This window comes from Cystoisospora suis (genome assembly GCF_002600585.1).
Source record: "Cystoisospora suis strain Wien I chromosome Unknown contig_1453, whole genome shotgun sequence".
Classification (NCBI taxonomy): Eukaryota; Apicomplexa; class Conoidasida; order Eucoccidiorida; family Sarcocystidae; genus Cystoisospora; species Cystoisospora suis.
In genome coordinates, this window is record NW_027154253.1 from 29521 (window position 1) to 44025 (window position 14505).

General features: G+C 49.8%; 1 protein-coding gene across 1 annotated transcript in view; it reads right to left on the reverse strand.

Moving 5' to 3' along the window:
• Positions 1–14505, reverse strand: part of CSUI_003317 (ef hand domain-containing protein) — a 31555-nt gene that overhangs the window by 8857 nt on the left and 8193 nt on the right. The window contains exons 6-27 of the mRNA XM_068063515.1: positions 14159–14321; positions 13602–13709; positions 13165–13399; positions 12933–13044; positions 12397–12521; positions 11474–11749; positions 10668–11005; positions 10204–10383; positions 9689–9924; positions 8918–9293; positions 7943–8106; positions 7373–7601; positions 6752–6913; positions 6099–6227; positions 5108–5219; positions 4401–4515; positions 3620–3827; positions 3099–3210; positions 2380–2567; positions 1911–2044; positions 1309–1513; positions 145–633 (exon numbers count right to left, since the gene is read on the reverse strand). Of these exons, the coding sequence (XP_067924510.1) occupies positions 145–633; positions 1309–1513; positions 1911–2044; positions 2380–2567; positions 3099–3210; positions 3620–3827; positions 4401–4515; positions 5108–5219; positions 6099–6227; positions 6752–6913; positions 7373–7601; positions 7943–8106; positions 8918–9293; positions 9689–9924; positions 10204–10383; positions 10668–11005; positions 11474–11749; positions 12397–12521; positions 12933–13044; positions 13165–13399; positions 13602–13709; positions 14159–14320 (4395 nt within the window). The 5' untranslated portion in view covers position 14321. The remainder of the gene's footprint in view (positions 1–144; positions 634–1308; positions 1514–1910; positions 2045–2379; positions 2568–3098; positions 3211–3619; positions 3828–4400; positions 4516–5107; positions 5220–6098; positions 6228–6751; positions 6914–7372; positions 7602–7942; positions 8107–8917; positions 9294–9688; positions 9925–10203; positions 10384–10667; positions 11006–11473; positions 11750–12396; positions 12522–12932; positions 13045–13164; positions 13400–13601; positions 13710–14158; positions 14322–14505) is intronic.

Sequence of the window (14505 nt, forward strand, 5' to 3'; positions counted from 1 at the left end):
AAGCAGCAGGAGAGACGCCGGTCGAACACTCCACTACTCAGACCACTCCCCGCAGGAATACACATTCAATTCTCGTCGTTACTGCCTCCAGTTCTACTCTCCCAGCGCCTCTGACGAATTTGCTTGCGATCTCCTTCGCCTCACCTCAGTCATCATGCTGCCGGCGGAATCCGTGGGAACCTCAACGGAGTTCGTCACAAAGTGATCGTCGGTGAGAAGCTCAAGATCAAGGAGGGTCTTGCATACTAAGTGTACCTGCAGCTGTATCTGTAAAGCACCGCCTTGTGTGCGCCATATGTATGTGAGAACTTGTTTAATGTCTTGATCTTTCTCAATCCGATACTTCTGGATAGCTCGCATCAGTTGGCTTGCTGTTTTCGGAGGGGGGGAAGTCAGGAGCTGATCGGCATTTGTTGGGTAGATATCCGCCTTCGTTAGTTCCAAGCTTTCATTCAGTAGTCGACTAGCCTTCGTAGACACCTGCTGAGGGATGACGTTATCATAGAAATCTTGAACCCCGGCTCGGACATTATGATTGTCAAACATTGACGCATGCACAAGACGAAACTGGCGAGAGAGCTCTTGGATAAACTCAAGCTGAATTACTTTCATCATCGTTACAAAGCGTTCGTCCTGAAAGGCATCATGATAGATCATACCGCCGGCAAGCCATACAAAGCCACCCAACACCTCTTTCATGTACACTCCAGCAAGAACCTCCGTCCTTTTCCTCCCCCTCCTCCCTTCCAATCCACAACTAAGAGTTGTGTTTCCGCGCGCGCATGCAAGTGGGTCATGCATGTGGCAGGTCGTGCATTCAAACAGGAACAATGTGTCCTTCTAGGTGGGCCCTCAGTCCCCTGTGAGAGCAACATATGAGATACAGTGCTGCACACGGTGTGGCGCATCATATGATGACAGTAGGATCAAAGTAGTACTCGTGCATGTTTCTCTCATCCCCTGTAACGACTGTGATCGCAAGACCTACGAGTACCAAAATATTCAGTTAGCTTAGTACTTATGTGGCAAAACCTATGCACGAAGAAGATACTGTCGGTACCGAAACTATGGGGCCGGCCCCCTACGACGACACTTAATGCAGACAATAGAATGGTCATGAGTATAACAATAGAGCTAGCACTAGGTGCACAGACTCCCTCTAAGGAGAGACCGGAGGTGTTATATGTAGAAGTCGTTTCTGCACAAATAATTCGGGAACCGCTATTATAAAGTTCGATCAGCGTCTTGTGAAATGTAAAAGCTTTCGAAAAAGTCACCTAAGACACCCAGACTGTGAAGCTAGCGAACCTTCTTGAATCCCGAAGATCTGTCCTCATCAGGCAGCACTCCTGCAGGAGTGATAGTCGTGCCAACGCGACCGAGGCGCTGAGCTGAACCGGCGGGGACGCCTAGGATGGCTTCGCGTCCGAAGACTGGAGAGAGTAGGAGAACATGCGTGTCAAGAATCTTTGATGCCAAGAAAGAAACAGAAGAAATCAGCTCGTCAATAGCCCTGAAAAGGAAGACAAGTCGGAATAGAGAAAGAAACAGGCCATCGCTTTGAAGCCAGTGAGTGGACTTCCCGCGTGGAGGTGCTCTGTAACTCTCTGCGTTGTCGGATAGGCTTCAGAATGGCGGTACAGGAATAGATTCACCCACTCTGGCGTACTGTACTTCCTGTCCAAGGGCAAGCAAAGATGTGCCTGTCGACTATGGAAACCTACGACATATGCCCATACTGAAGCCTCTCTCAGAAGCGCAACGAAAGAGTGTCGTGTTCCTTATCCAGTGATCATGAGGAAAGCAACAACCCGCGTCTTCGAACGGGACTGACGAATCGTCTGCCGAAATCGATTAACACAGGGCCAAACAAAACAGGCCTAGTTCCACTGGGACAATTGCGTCCTTACGGTCCTCTGTTCTCCTGAGTCGAGTAGTTGTAGATGTATTGAAGCTTCCGGGCATTCGGATTCGTCTTGAGCTCCACTTCGATTCTTTCCTCCTCTTGCGAGGTTGCCTTAGCCGTCTCGCTATCGTCACCTTCCTGCTCACAAGCATCATCACCTCCGAAGAACCTTCACTTGAGTAACCAGTTCCCGGAGGCAACAAGTTACAGATCGACACTCATGCTTGTATCTGCAGGGTACCGCGCCCCCCCCGACGCATGCCGTCAATCTGAAGTCGTACACTGGTGTGCCCGCAGCCCTGGCACCCACATAGAAATTGCTTGATGCGGGGAGGGACAAGTCCCTCTGCTCATGCTAGCTTCGCTGTGTGAGTGGGCACGCTCCCTGTTCTCACGCTCTCTGGTGCTCTACCTAGTCTGTTCCTCCGAGGGCTCGACGAACTACCACCTGGATGGGTAGACTGAGGACTTACAGCATCTCCGGCATCATCATCGTCATCTTCCTCTTCACTCGTAGTCTCGTCATAGTCCGAAACTTCCTCCTCACTCTGCCCGCTGATTTCATCTTCATCCGTCATACGCTCTAAATCCTCAATGTCTTCATCCAGTTCGTCTTGGCGTATAGTCGGGTACAGCTTCTCGTAGTCCCGATCAAGCTCCCCTACGAGTAGAAACAAATGCATAGTGGAGAACCGGGTCTTTCGATTTCCCCAGTAGGCTTGTCGTAATAGATTGACTCTCAGGGGAAGACGACATACATTAGGCGGTTCACATGCATAGTCTCCATGAAGAGGCATTGAAGAAGTGACTCTACAGTCGCATCTGACGCCGCAGAAAGAAAAACAAGTGAGAAGAACCCCCATCCTCTAGCCATCCTCTAGTCCTATTCTCCTGTGGACTCGCTCGTCTATGGTACGTACACCGCATCAGATGGGATTGCTGCTGGTACGCCTGAACTAAAACCCGACGGACGTCACAAGGGGCGATGGTTTTGCCTATACTCTACTGTCTATGTTTCCATTCTGTAGAGAAGAAATGTCAGGAGAGATTCTATCAAGCTACACTGGGAACTAGGTCTTTTTGGAGCCTCAGCTGTATAGTACTCAAGTGAATACCGCGCTCTCAACCCTAGAGAGGGGGGGGTGACCGAGTCGCAACGACTACTACTCCCGCCGCCCTGAGCATTACCTACCTGACTGAAGACTGTAGATTTTGACAAGGTCGGGCACCGTTATACCCCGAGACGGATCAATATTGGTATTGGCAATGTCGTTGAAGTACGCGCAGAGCTCCGGCCAGTTATGCTGAATAGAAAGGTACACCGCAACAGCAAACCAGCCACACTACCTCATTAGCGTCTACGTGCTTGAAAAGATGGACCGCGCACAAGTAGTCTTCTCTGTTTCATTCATCGGCAGGTTGCGTGTTCGTGAGAAAGACAGGCACCCATCTATACATACTCACAGTGCATCCTGTCGTAGCGAATCCCCTGAGCCGACGTATCGATGTATACTCTGGGAGCTATCGCCATGGCATTAGTTCCCAGTGGGCGCTGAGGCACAGCCCTCACCGTCCGTAAACATACACGTCCCTGTGAAACCTATATATATATATGTATAACCACATGTAGAACACGAGGCATTATCTAAACAGAAGCAAGGTATGATCATATGCTTACAAACCCTCCGATCTTTCATCGTCGAATGTGCATACCTCGTCAGCCTGACTGTCTCGGACTTTATTGAGCAAGGCGAGAAACTCAGTCTTAGTGAGATATTCCTTTCCTTCCTTGTTGAAGTAATCAAACACCATCTGAGTCTTTAGCAGATCGTCTAGCTCATCGGGAGGAGGATACCGGGGCAGAGCGACAATGGCATACGTGTAGCTCTGTCCTGGCTGTGGTCGGTTCTCGACTTTATACCTGGGAAACCAGCGAGAATAACATCATCACCCCTCAAGTGCGTGCCTCATCGTCTTGAAATGTCGAGTGCGTAAACAACGAAAATATACCGGTGCTTTCTCCTCTCACAGGCCTGATATACAAAAAGCTTATAGTACTTCCCATCAACAATGACTAGATCACGAACTCCAAGGTGTCTATCCTAGTCAGGCTCATAGACACAAGACCCCCGGCTACACAACGCGTCCACACAGATCGCCCAACACAACGGACAAAACTACCGCCTGTCCCCTGCAAGCGAGACGAGAAGACGGACACTGACTTTCTGAGTGAAAGTGAGAAGCCACACGGGCCTTTCATTGGGTAAAGGCCATGACAGCCACAACAGAACGAACCCACTAGTTACAAGCGAACTTTGGTACAAGCGGAGATGACTAAGGAATCATTCATACCAGGGGAGTGTCTCTGTATAAGCCTAGAGAATGATAGGAATAGATATGCAGAAGTAACAGAACGGACAACTACAGGAATGTGGTAGTCAACTCAAGAGAAGCCCCAAGTCAAGATGATTTCTTGCTTAGTTCGTTTTCTTACCCGAACCGAGGCCCGTACTTCACACCATCCTTGAGCAGGGCCGTCTCCCATCCACTCATCATATCGTCGATCTTTTCCGAGTGTCTCTCCACCTCGGCGACGGTAGCGAAGCGAGCTGAAGAAAGCGAAAGACGGCACGGAGAATTCTTGCCATAGGGGAAGAAGTTCATTGTGTGTCACGAGTCTGCAGATCAAAGTCCATCCACCCCTATCGCAGATGTACGCAAAAACCAAGCATGCGAGCCACGGTCCGTACAGAGAAACGCCCGTAACTTCACGTACGACAAGCGATAGAAAGATAAACCCCACGCACGAGCTCATGGAGTACCACTATTCGGCGGCTGCAATCAGAGGAGCAATCTTTCCCTCTTGAGAATGCGTCATTAGTCCTAGAATCTTTGACTGTGCACCGAGAAGGTTAGAAAGAAGTGGGTTCTATCCTTTGAGACGCAGTGGCGACAAAGCGCTGCGGAAGAGTACTCAGACATCTGCGTCTTCGGCGAGTGAAACACGAGCGTAACTTCGCGAGGTGCTACAGACTAGGGCAAAGGGTCGCAGGGCTGGTGAGCGTCGGAGGTCGGCAGAGAGGCTTCGGTACGAGTGAGCTACAGCGTGATGCCACGAGGTGAGGCTTCTGGAAAACAAGGAGGAAGAACTAAACTCCTGATATGTCGGAAAATCCTGTGCAGAAAGACAGAAAGACCTACCACCTTCAGGAAGGTTCGCTATATTCTCCAAGCCGCGAGCCATTCCACGGTCATTGAAAGAGAAGTCTTGATTCGGTGGGGCAGTATATTTTTCGAAGACATATATGGCTAGCTGAATCGACATCAAAGCACCCAAGACCTGATCCACCATGTTATGTAAGGCGCGGAATTGAGGGTGGAATAAGAAGGGCGGAAAGCAAAGAACTACACGTCAATCTGGCGAGAGAAAGTCTCTTCTGTCATTCAGTCACGCGGGGCAGGGTAACGCGATGCAGCCGGAAGAGTATCCGCGGCAATGAGCAGTGAGACGATCCACCACCGAAGTCATGGATACCACAGGGTGTACACGGCGTTGTGATTCTCTTATCTCTGAAGATCCCTACAGATCTCCAGCAGATACAGATCAAGCATCTGAGAACATCTACATCTACCACGTTGTGAACATGAAGACTGTTTTGTGACCCTTGGTGTATTCAGGTGATACGATAGTGGAGTGTACACTGTTCGTTCTGGTCGTATGGACATTGAGAAATAGTTTTACCTGATGTCACTGGTATATCGCGGACTCCGCGCATGTTACTTTACAAAAACAGACGCACGCTAGCACATATACTTGACTGTTTCAATCCAAGCAAAATCCCCTGTCACAACGAATGGCTAACCGGCTATCTACTCCAAGAAAACCACCATGACAGCCCCTCCGTCATTACTCAGCCACTTGTCGTGACTAGTCGGGCCTCTCTCTACCTCATACGAACACCCTGCGCTGGTAGATAAGAACCGTAGCATGGTCCGTCAAAATAGAGATCACTGTTTATTAGAATGACTCTCTCTCGTACAAGCATCTTCATGAGACTTTCTTCGAGGGCCCCTTGAAGGCTAGTGACTGCATCTGACCGCCGGGAGACAGCTAGCTAGCTACACCCTTTCGAAGAAAGCACAAGATGTCCGGAGCCACAAAGACCCTTTCTCTCCTTTCCTTTACTCTTACCTTCTCCTTGCGTTGCTTGAACTTGGCGAGGTCGGCGACGGCCCGTGTGCTGGACGTGTCATCATCGTAGGACCCTGCTTGTGCGAAGTGGCCTAACTGGTATTCTCGTTGCAGCCTTAGTCTCCCATCCTGTGCGTAAGGAGTTCAGGTCATTCATTCGAATAAAAGGCCACAGAGAGTTAGCTAAGATTAAACCTAGTTTGTAGGATTTCGGCGCCGCGAGTCATATGGAAGGAGATCCATACGTGTAGTGGGTAATTAGATCGTGCGAGTTCTACGACGCGGGGACACTACCAGCATAAGTACGATCCATTGTGTGAAAGACACAGTAAACAGACATACCTGCCAGGCCACGGGCACGGCAGTCGTGTATCAAAGTGGAAGTACACACGGACGGTGAGAAGGGGAACTGTCTATACACTGCATACGGAAAACAAGATACCAGATGCCAGTCGAGGCAGATGTTTAACGACAAGGAAGTCATAGGATCGCAACCCAGAGCAGATGAAACCGGACATTACAGAATGGTCTCAAGAAGCAAGAAGTGGATATCCACATGTGTAGGAAGTTCTACGTCGGCAGGCTGCTGGGTAACACGACCACATAAGATATACGTAGAACCAATCACAGAAAAGAAGTATGAGGTTACGTACCCTGAGCTCATCACGTATCCTATCCCTATAAGCAACAAGGACCTCATCTGCAGTGACTTGTTCTTTCCCGGTGTAGGAGATGTTCATCGTTGCAAACCAATGGTCAAGGGCGAGCGAGAGTAGCAGCTGGATGTTGTCTTCAATAAACTTTCTCACTCCATCCTGCACGGAGACATCGCAAGGCACACATACACACCCTAGAGGTTTGAGGGCCCGCAAAAAGCCAAACAAAGCATGAAGGCCTCACACCCATAGAGAACACTCAGAAGCAAACAGGGAGCTCTGTTGACTTGTGTGATTGGTGCTAAGGAGCGGCAGGGGCTCGGGTCTCCTCGACATGTCTAGTTGAGACTAATCTACGTTACTCTGACTGTACCACTCAGTGCTGCTTCCCCCATCCAGGCACTGAGAAGCTTTCGGGAGATATTCGTTCTTCTCCACATGAACAGAACTCTGTTTTTTGCTCTTGATTCAGAAAGGCCTGGCATATGAAGATGACCTTAGGACTGAAGGGCACCAGTACCACGATGACCTGGTCAATACACCATGGGCTCTCAAAGCAAAATAGCAATGGTGGGCTGAGACGCGGGACCTCACAAGATGTATTCAATTGTTCCTTACTCTCGAGCTTAGGAAGTTCATCCAGAGGTACCCAACCACAAAGACGACCGAGCCAAGCATAGCGGCGTAGGGAAGAAAACTATCGGAGTTGACGAGGGCACCAAGAAGGAACCAGAAGAGAAACGCGGAGAGAGCCCAAGCAGTTGTGAAGATAGACAGCGTCACTAGCACTCGGCCTGTCAGGTCTAGTAGCTTCAGTGCTCGTGGGAATCTCTGACGTAAAAAGACGCTGCAGACAAACACATACGGCACCACACCAAGAAAAGACTTTATAGACAATGTACGGCAGTGGTGGGATCTAGGGCGGAACGTGATCCTCAGTTTCTACGCGAAAGCATTGCCACAGACTTGTTCAATATAAAGTTGAAATGACGAAAGCCAGAGGGGAAGAGAGACGGACTGAGGTTATCTTTCTTTCGAAGAAAGCAGAGAAATGCCTTCACTGGTTTATTCCACGACTTATGAAGTATGTGTATCGGCATGGAGCGGAAAGAAGGAAGGAGTCTTTGTGCGACCTAGGTGTTCCATGGCGAATATATAGGCCTCACTCATGATCCTTTTTATACTTACTTGAAAAAGATAGCTATTGTCATGACCGTGATGTACAACCAACAGAAGCCGACGACAAGGCGCTTCCCAAAGGATAACCTCGAGAGAGATCGAATATCTGCCTCAAAAAAGACGTCACTGAAGTAATGCTCGTTCTTTTGCTTCCTCAGGCACCGGTGAGCTTCCTGTCATAACAGGGGCCATTACCACAAACAAGTCGAAAGAATAAACAATGCAGCGATACTGAAGATGAGAGACGATCCGACGCGGGAAATTCTCTTTCTATACACGTTGTCTGTTCTTAGATGAACTCTTTCTCTCCCGCTGTCTTCCCGACAATAGCGTTCTCCTTCGTTTTTCTTGTATGAAACGTACTTCGTCTCGAGGACCGTACCCACCCTACAAAGGCGTATCGGATATCACTTACCAGTAGTATGGCCCGAGTGTGTGGAATCTTGGAGTGTGGACATAAGGAATACACATCTACCAATATACTGGATCTCTACGCAGACCGTAGATTAGTGTAAACATGCGCGACATTCCAGAACTATCGACTCCCCCCAGACAAAATCTCTCTTTGGTTCCACTGCATTCCTATATATCTGCCACCCCGGTATTCGAGCAAGAAGTCACAGGCATACTTGTAGTGACCAAAGACGACGATCGAACTCAGCTCACTCAAATTCCTCCCCACCTCAAACGTTTAGTAAGAAGCTGCTCCATCTCTCCCCCCCGCTTACCCCTCCCGCTCTCATAAGCATCCATCGACTATAGTCACTTGCTATCTGAAGCGTTCTGTTCCTGTGTATCTTGGTTCATTACAAAAGTCCTTTTGAAACTTAACGGGTTGTCTGGCACACATACACGTCTTTGTGCATACGACTAAGACTTTTTCAGAGAGAGGTTCCGTAGGTCTTTATCTCGGATAAGAAAGCCCATCTGTTGAGGGATGCAGGAATGGTTTCTGTTCTCCCTCGTGCATGTGTCTTGTCTTACCGTAAGGTAGAAGCTCTGGAAAGCCGTAAAGAGGACAATAAACAGGGGGAAAGCAAAGAAGACAATAGACTGGCTGAATATGACGGAGACATTGATAAGACTAGGTAACAATTTGAACTCTGTGAACCTCGCCAGAGTCCATGCAGAACGGCTCTCTTGTCCTGTTAGTAATCGCCGCGCCGCATCCCGCCATGTTACTCCTGCGAGTAGATGAAAGATCCCCACTTTGGAGAGAAAGCTTCTTATTTTCTGCATTAATGCGCTTGCATAGAAAAGATCATTGTTTAAAAGGAGAATATCTGGACTCTTCGTCCACCAATCGACATCCCGGATGACTCCTAAGTTCTCAATCAACTTCACTTTCCTTGTGATGGACCTAAAAGCATCGCATACACACGTGAGAGAGGACAGATATAGATAAGAAAGAAGTACTGATACTGGAGTCCGGAGAGTTCACGCGACACAGCAACACGGGATACCGAGGGATCCAAATATGAAGAAGTTTGGCAACGCGGGTTTATACTTACAGCGGTGGAAGAGAAAAGTCATCAGAATCACGACATCTCCTATCTGTATTAGCTAGAAGAGTGTCAAGACAACAGTCGACGCTTCTCTCCCTCCGTCTCAAGTCTCTGTGGATCTGGTTAGCAACGACCCAAGAGTTGCCATATGCATGTACATATACATTTGCTTGAATCTAGGAGCAGGTGTAGATTGTGTCTCCCTCTCGGATATCTTTGTCTTATTTATGCGTGTATGCATCCGCCTTACTTGTATACGACGACCTGTTTCTCCTCAGTAGTAGCAGAACTATTATGAGCCTCCCCATCAGCCCTTTCCAGCATGACCATCTTGGATTGAGTACTGATGAGACATTGGCCTGGGCAGTGCACCGCTGCTGCTGTCTGTGGCTCTGTGCCTAGCGGTGGTCGAAGATCTTGGCAGATCTTCAGCATATGTTCTCTTACATCGAATCCGTACTTGTGCAAGGCAGCCTCGGACATATGCTGCAACAAAACACAAACAAATCTCTAGTCGTCGCACTGGGTATTGATGGCTGGGTGTCACCATGATACGGCATCATCTCAGGCAACACCTGACCGAGCAGCGTATCTCTTCTCAATACACATAGAGACGGAAGATTTGGCTGGACTGGTGTCTTGCGTGGCCCGGGTTACACAACACGTGAAGAACTCGAGACTTGGGGCAACCAGAACTACCTAGTCTTAAGGAAGATGAGCCAAGAGTGATTCAATTCCAAGAGCAGAAAAGAAGAAGAGACCAACCTCCATCTCAAGGCCGTGTGTTCTACAAAATGAGGCGTAGACCAGCTCCAACTCGGCGAGAGGCGTCGGTCGGACAATGTAGAACGCGTTCGACTCGCACACGGCAGAGCAGACATCCAAAGGAGGCTCCAAAGGCTCGGTAAACATGGCTATGTATACCAGCTGGCATTGCTCACCACGCTGCGCAAAGCACACAGGAGACACAAGAGACACCAAACAACAAACTATTGTTTTCCTTTATTAAAAGGCGCCATCGAAACCTTCCTTGTGTCTGTGTCTCGCTGCTGTAGCCATCCCCCCGTGAGAGTGCTTTGTGGGGTGCCTCCGCCGCCCCCTAGTGCCAAGCAGCGGGGAACTGTACAAGTCTAGTTTTGCTTTGAACCTAGGAACGATTCTCTCTAGATCCGTCAAGCCTTACTAGTACGGACAGCCGATTGCTTCTTGTATGTGAGAAAACAACGTACCCGGAAAGCTGTATCAACACTCCAGGCGTAGCTCCCGGTATTAGGGATCGGCCTTCCCCAATGAAGCGCGCCAATGAAGCGATCACCCTCATGAAGGAATAGAGCCAAGTAAACATGCTCAGGGTGAGAAGCTGTGTCCGGCCACACCCACTGAACAAAGAGATCCGCACCCTGAAGTACCGGGCGTCCAGGAGAATCGCGTACGAAGTACGGGGGCGAGTGATCGGCCCGGCTCACGCTGCCGACTGGAGGCATCTTCGTTGTTCGGCGCGTAGAGAGGAGGGGTTGGTGTCCCGAGGAGCTCATCGCGGTGGACTCGGATGCACTCAGAAGCGGTACTGATGCACAACAAGTCACGAAAAAGGATTCAAGCGAGAGAATGCATGCAGGATTTCTTGCAGATAACCCCACACACCTATGCTGAGCAAGATTCCACCTTTGTCTGTAGCTAGACAGAAGCAACACGATAATAGGATGCAGCCGAATATCGTTTCTTCTCGGATGCGTTCTCCAGGGGTGCTAACAGTTACAACACGAGAAGGAAACGCGAATCCCACATTACCCTTAGATATAGGGAACTCTTGCCATAGGCCAGGCCGCGATCTGTAACTATGGTGATACTCTAGAAAGCTGGATCTGGGTCGCGAAGCTGGTGTTGAAGAGTCTGGCAATCGTGCTGTATCCAAGAACCACATAAACACCCGGATGGGTTTGTGCGTGCTCCATTCGTCTAAATGGCTCTGCTAGATTTTCGTCTACGGTGATTCTTTGAACTGAGATTGATCTGACTTGGCATCAACACGAACCTTTCAGCATCTCCTGGTCTCCCGAGACCTCCAGTCGCGTCGCGCGCCTAGCACGTCTCCCTGTCCCTCCAGCTTGACTCGAGAGCTCAATGGACATGCCAGGCTGTCTGTGTTCGCCACTAGATCGTGAGCTGGGAATCTCGGCGTCTTCGGAGGGCCCGTTCAGCAATCCAAGCTGAGCTAGGATATCTTGGGACGTGCCTTCAACACGGGACAACCGGCCACGCCGGCCCGGCAGGGCGCCGCCCTCGGTCGGCTGTCTGGCACCCCTTTCGACTGAAAACACACAGCAGAGTATATCAGTCACTCTCTCTTAGGGACTGAGCACAGGCGCGACTGGAATTGCCGCGCAGATTCCTTCCTGGCCTCTCCTGGCGCGAAGCAGGTCCACTCGAGTAAATCACACCAACGGAAAGCTAACGCAAAGAAGGGTGTGCCTGGCGTATATTGACTGAAGCCGGGGAGTGTACACTCAATATCGCTGCTAGACCGGGAGCACCACCTCCGCTACGTGTGTTGCATTAGCGTTTAGGCTGCACTTCTTTATCGTATGAATTCTTAAGCACGGGTGGAGGAGAATGTTCCAGCCTGGCGGGTGCTAGATCTTTTGGCACTTGTTTGCACTCAGACCGACAGTTAGTGCGGACAGGAAATCTGCATGGTTGTAGAGATACTGTCTCAGCTAGAAACCAGTGAGGTTCTTTACAGGCGCTCTGTCGCTTGTCATACAATATGAGTCCGTATTGCTAACGAAAGAGAGCATCTGTCGGAATACCGGCAATGACAATCGAGAACTCTAGGCCGATAAGAAGCCCTTGTCACCAATGGTGATCGCACTCCCTCTACGCTGTCTCCAAGCAGCACCTGAAGTGCAACTCGGCTTTGAAGCATGAAGTCACAGCAAAGTCCGGCATTCTACTCACCAACAGGAAGGTGATCAGTCACGGCGAGATCATCGGGCTTTGATGTGCCTCTACCAGTTGGCATGTTCGACCGCTGTCTCGGACGTTTCCGCTGGAAGGCAGAATCCTCTTCTCTGCCGAAGTGTCTGAAGTGCATCATACGAGAGAAGGATAGAAAGTCAACTGGGTTCGAAAGGAAACAAAAAGGGAACAACTCCTCAGACAACAGAGGTAAAAGTACACGCAAGTGGGCTACAATATAATGTGTGTCGCGGGGTCTTGCTATGTCCATGAGGGCATTAGCCATGACTACACCTACTATACATGGTAATGTCGAGTTTTTTCGAGGAGACGCCCCAGCCACGGGGCACCTTGTGCAATAGTCATGGCATTCGTAATCCTCAAACTCGGCGTGGTCTCCGTACTGGCTGGTTTGTATCAATCTGTACCTGCGTTCCAACCCGGCATCTGTCCTTCTCAGTGAAGAAGGCGCACCGGGCAAGGTACTGAGCTGGCCTCTCCCTCGGGTCCCTCATTACGACAAAAAGACAGCTTACCGTATGTATGTACGGATGTTTTCAATATCGAGACTGCACTCTAGTCGTCCCCATGGACCGCCACCATCGACGTATTCCAAACCAACGCGAAACCGATTACCGCTGCCTGGGACTGTATCAAAGAAAGGAACAAACGCCTCGAAGGACAGAGAAGTAACAGTTTGTTACTTTTCACACAACACCGTACAACCAAGGACGGACGCATGTGGTTATTGTGATAGACGGGACGCACCTGCTGAAGGGGCACCGTCTTCCGTTGTTGGAGGATCTTCCTCATCTCCGTCTTCTTTGTGAGATTTCTGAACAAGGTCTTTGACAATCTGATAGAGATCATCAAACCGAATGGTTCCGTAGGCAAGAACCTGGCCCGTAAGGCCTGCCCCCACCTCAAAGCCAATGGTGTTGTGTGCGATTCGATCCTTGCGCAATCGAAAGCTCCCAGAACCAGCCGAGAGTTCGAGATAAGGCTGAGGAAAAGAAAGGAGCAAAGTCCGGACGATTCAGGCAGCTAAAAGCATCAAGGGGACTGCCTCGGGGTGCCACTGATACGCTGTCTGGCTGCTGTCAAACATACTCGGTTTGTCTCCTCTTTTGCTTGGCTTAGGAAACGGCAAGGAAGGTTCCGCACCTCCACTCAGCAGAGCGCCTTCTTTGCAACACTGAACTTACTTGCTGGTCGCCTGTCTCCGCTTCATTGGGCTCGATGATGGTGGGATAGCCTGTGAATCGAACCTCTGAATACACCCGTCGACCTGTTCTTGCGAATGTTTCTTTCGCCTGTATGCACAAGCAGGGGCATGGTCAATAGTCTACAACATAAAGCTAGTCAAATTTCAGCTCAAAACATTTCGCGTTCCCTCAACACCTCTTCGAAAGTCTTGTCAGAAGTCCCATATCGCTACCTCTTGGATGACTGTCGCCGTAGCAGACTACACAAACAGGGGAATTAGGCTATCAGACAATGAAGAAAGCAGTTGACGAAACCGATACTGTATCACCAGAAACCAGGGAGGCATCGATTCGCATTCCTTGATCGCCACTCCTTACAAGTTCGAATGTGTTATCATGCCACTACATCGGGACCGGTAGACACTCTGGCGCATCATACTATCGTGCTCCCGGTGGCATAGGCAGAAGACCGCTACATTGTGAAGCGTCTCCAAATATGCATTGGGAAAGGCGTTAGCATTATTATCGGCCCCCTAACGTCGGATCAGCAGACTCACGAACTGGGCTTTGAAACCGAAATGAGCGCTAGCAACGTAATCACAATGGACACTCTCTAGTACATTCTCCACGTCCGATCCCCAGCGTTTCACCGCAGCCTCGTCATCCCCTCCTGCAAGTAGAGGCGATCTTCGCAGACGGCTAAAGGCACCAGACGTCATTCTGAGAAGAACAAAGACGAGGTAGAGAAGGTATAGGCAGAAGCAACCGAGTTAAAAGTGTACGGGTGGGATTGCCAGCCCTCTCTTGAGAAAGGCCTGGGTAGAAGCAGCAGTAAATGTGCAGCAGAGAAATCACACACACACCCACTCCAAATGCATGCATCCTCGGCGCTTAGAAAACTTCG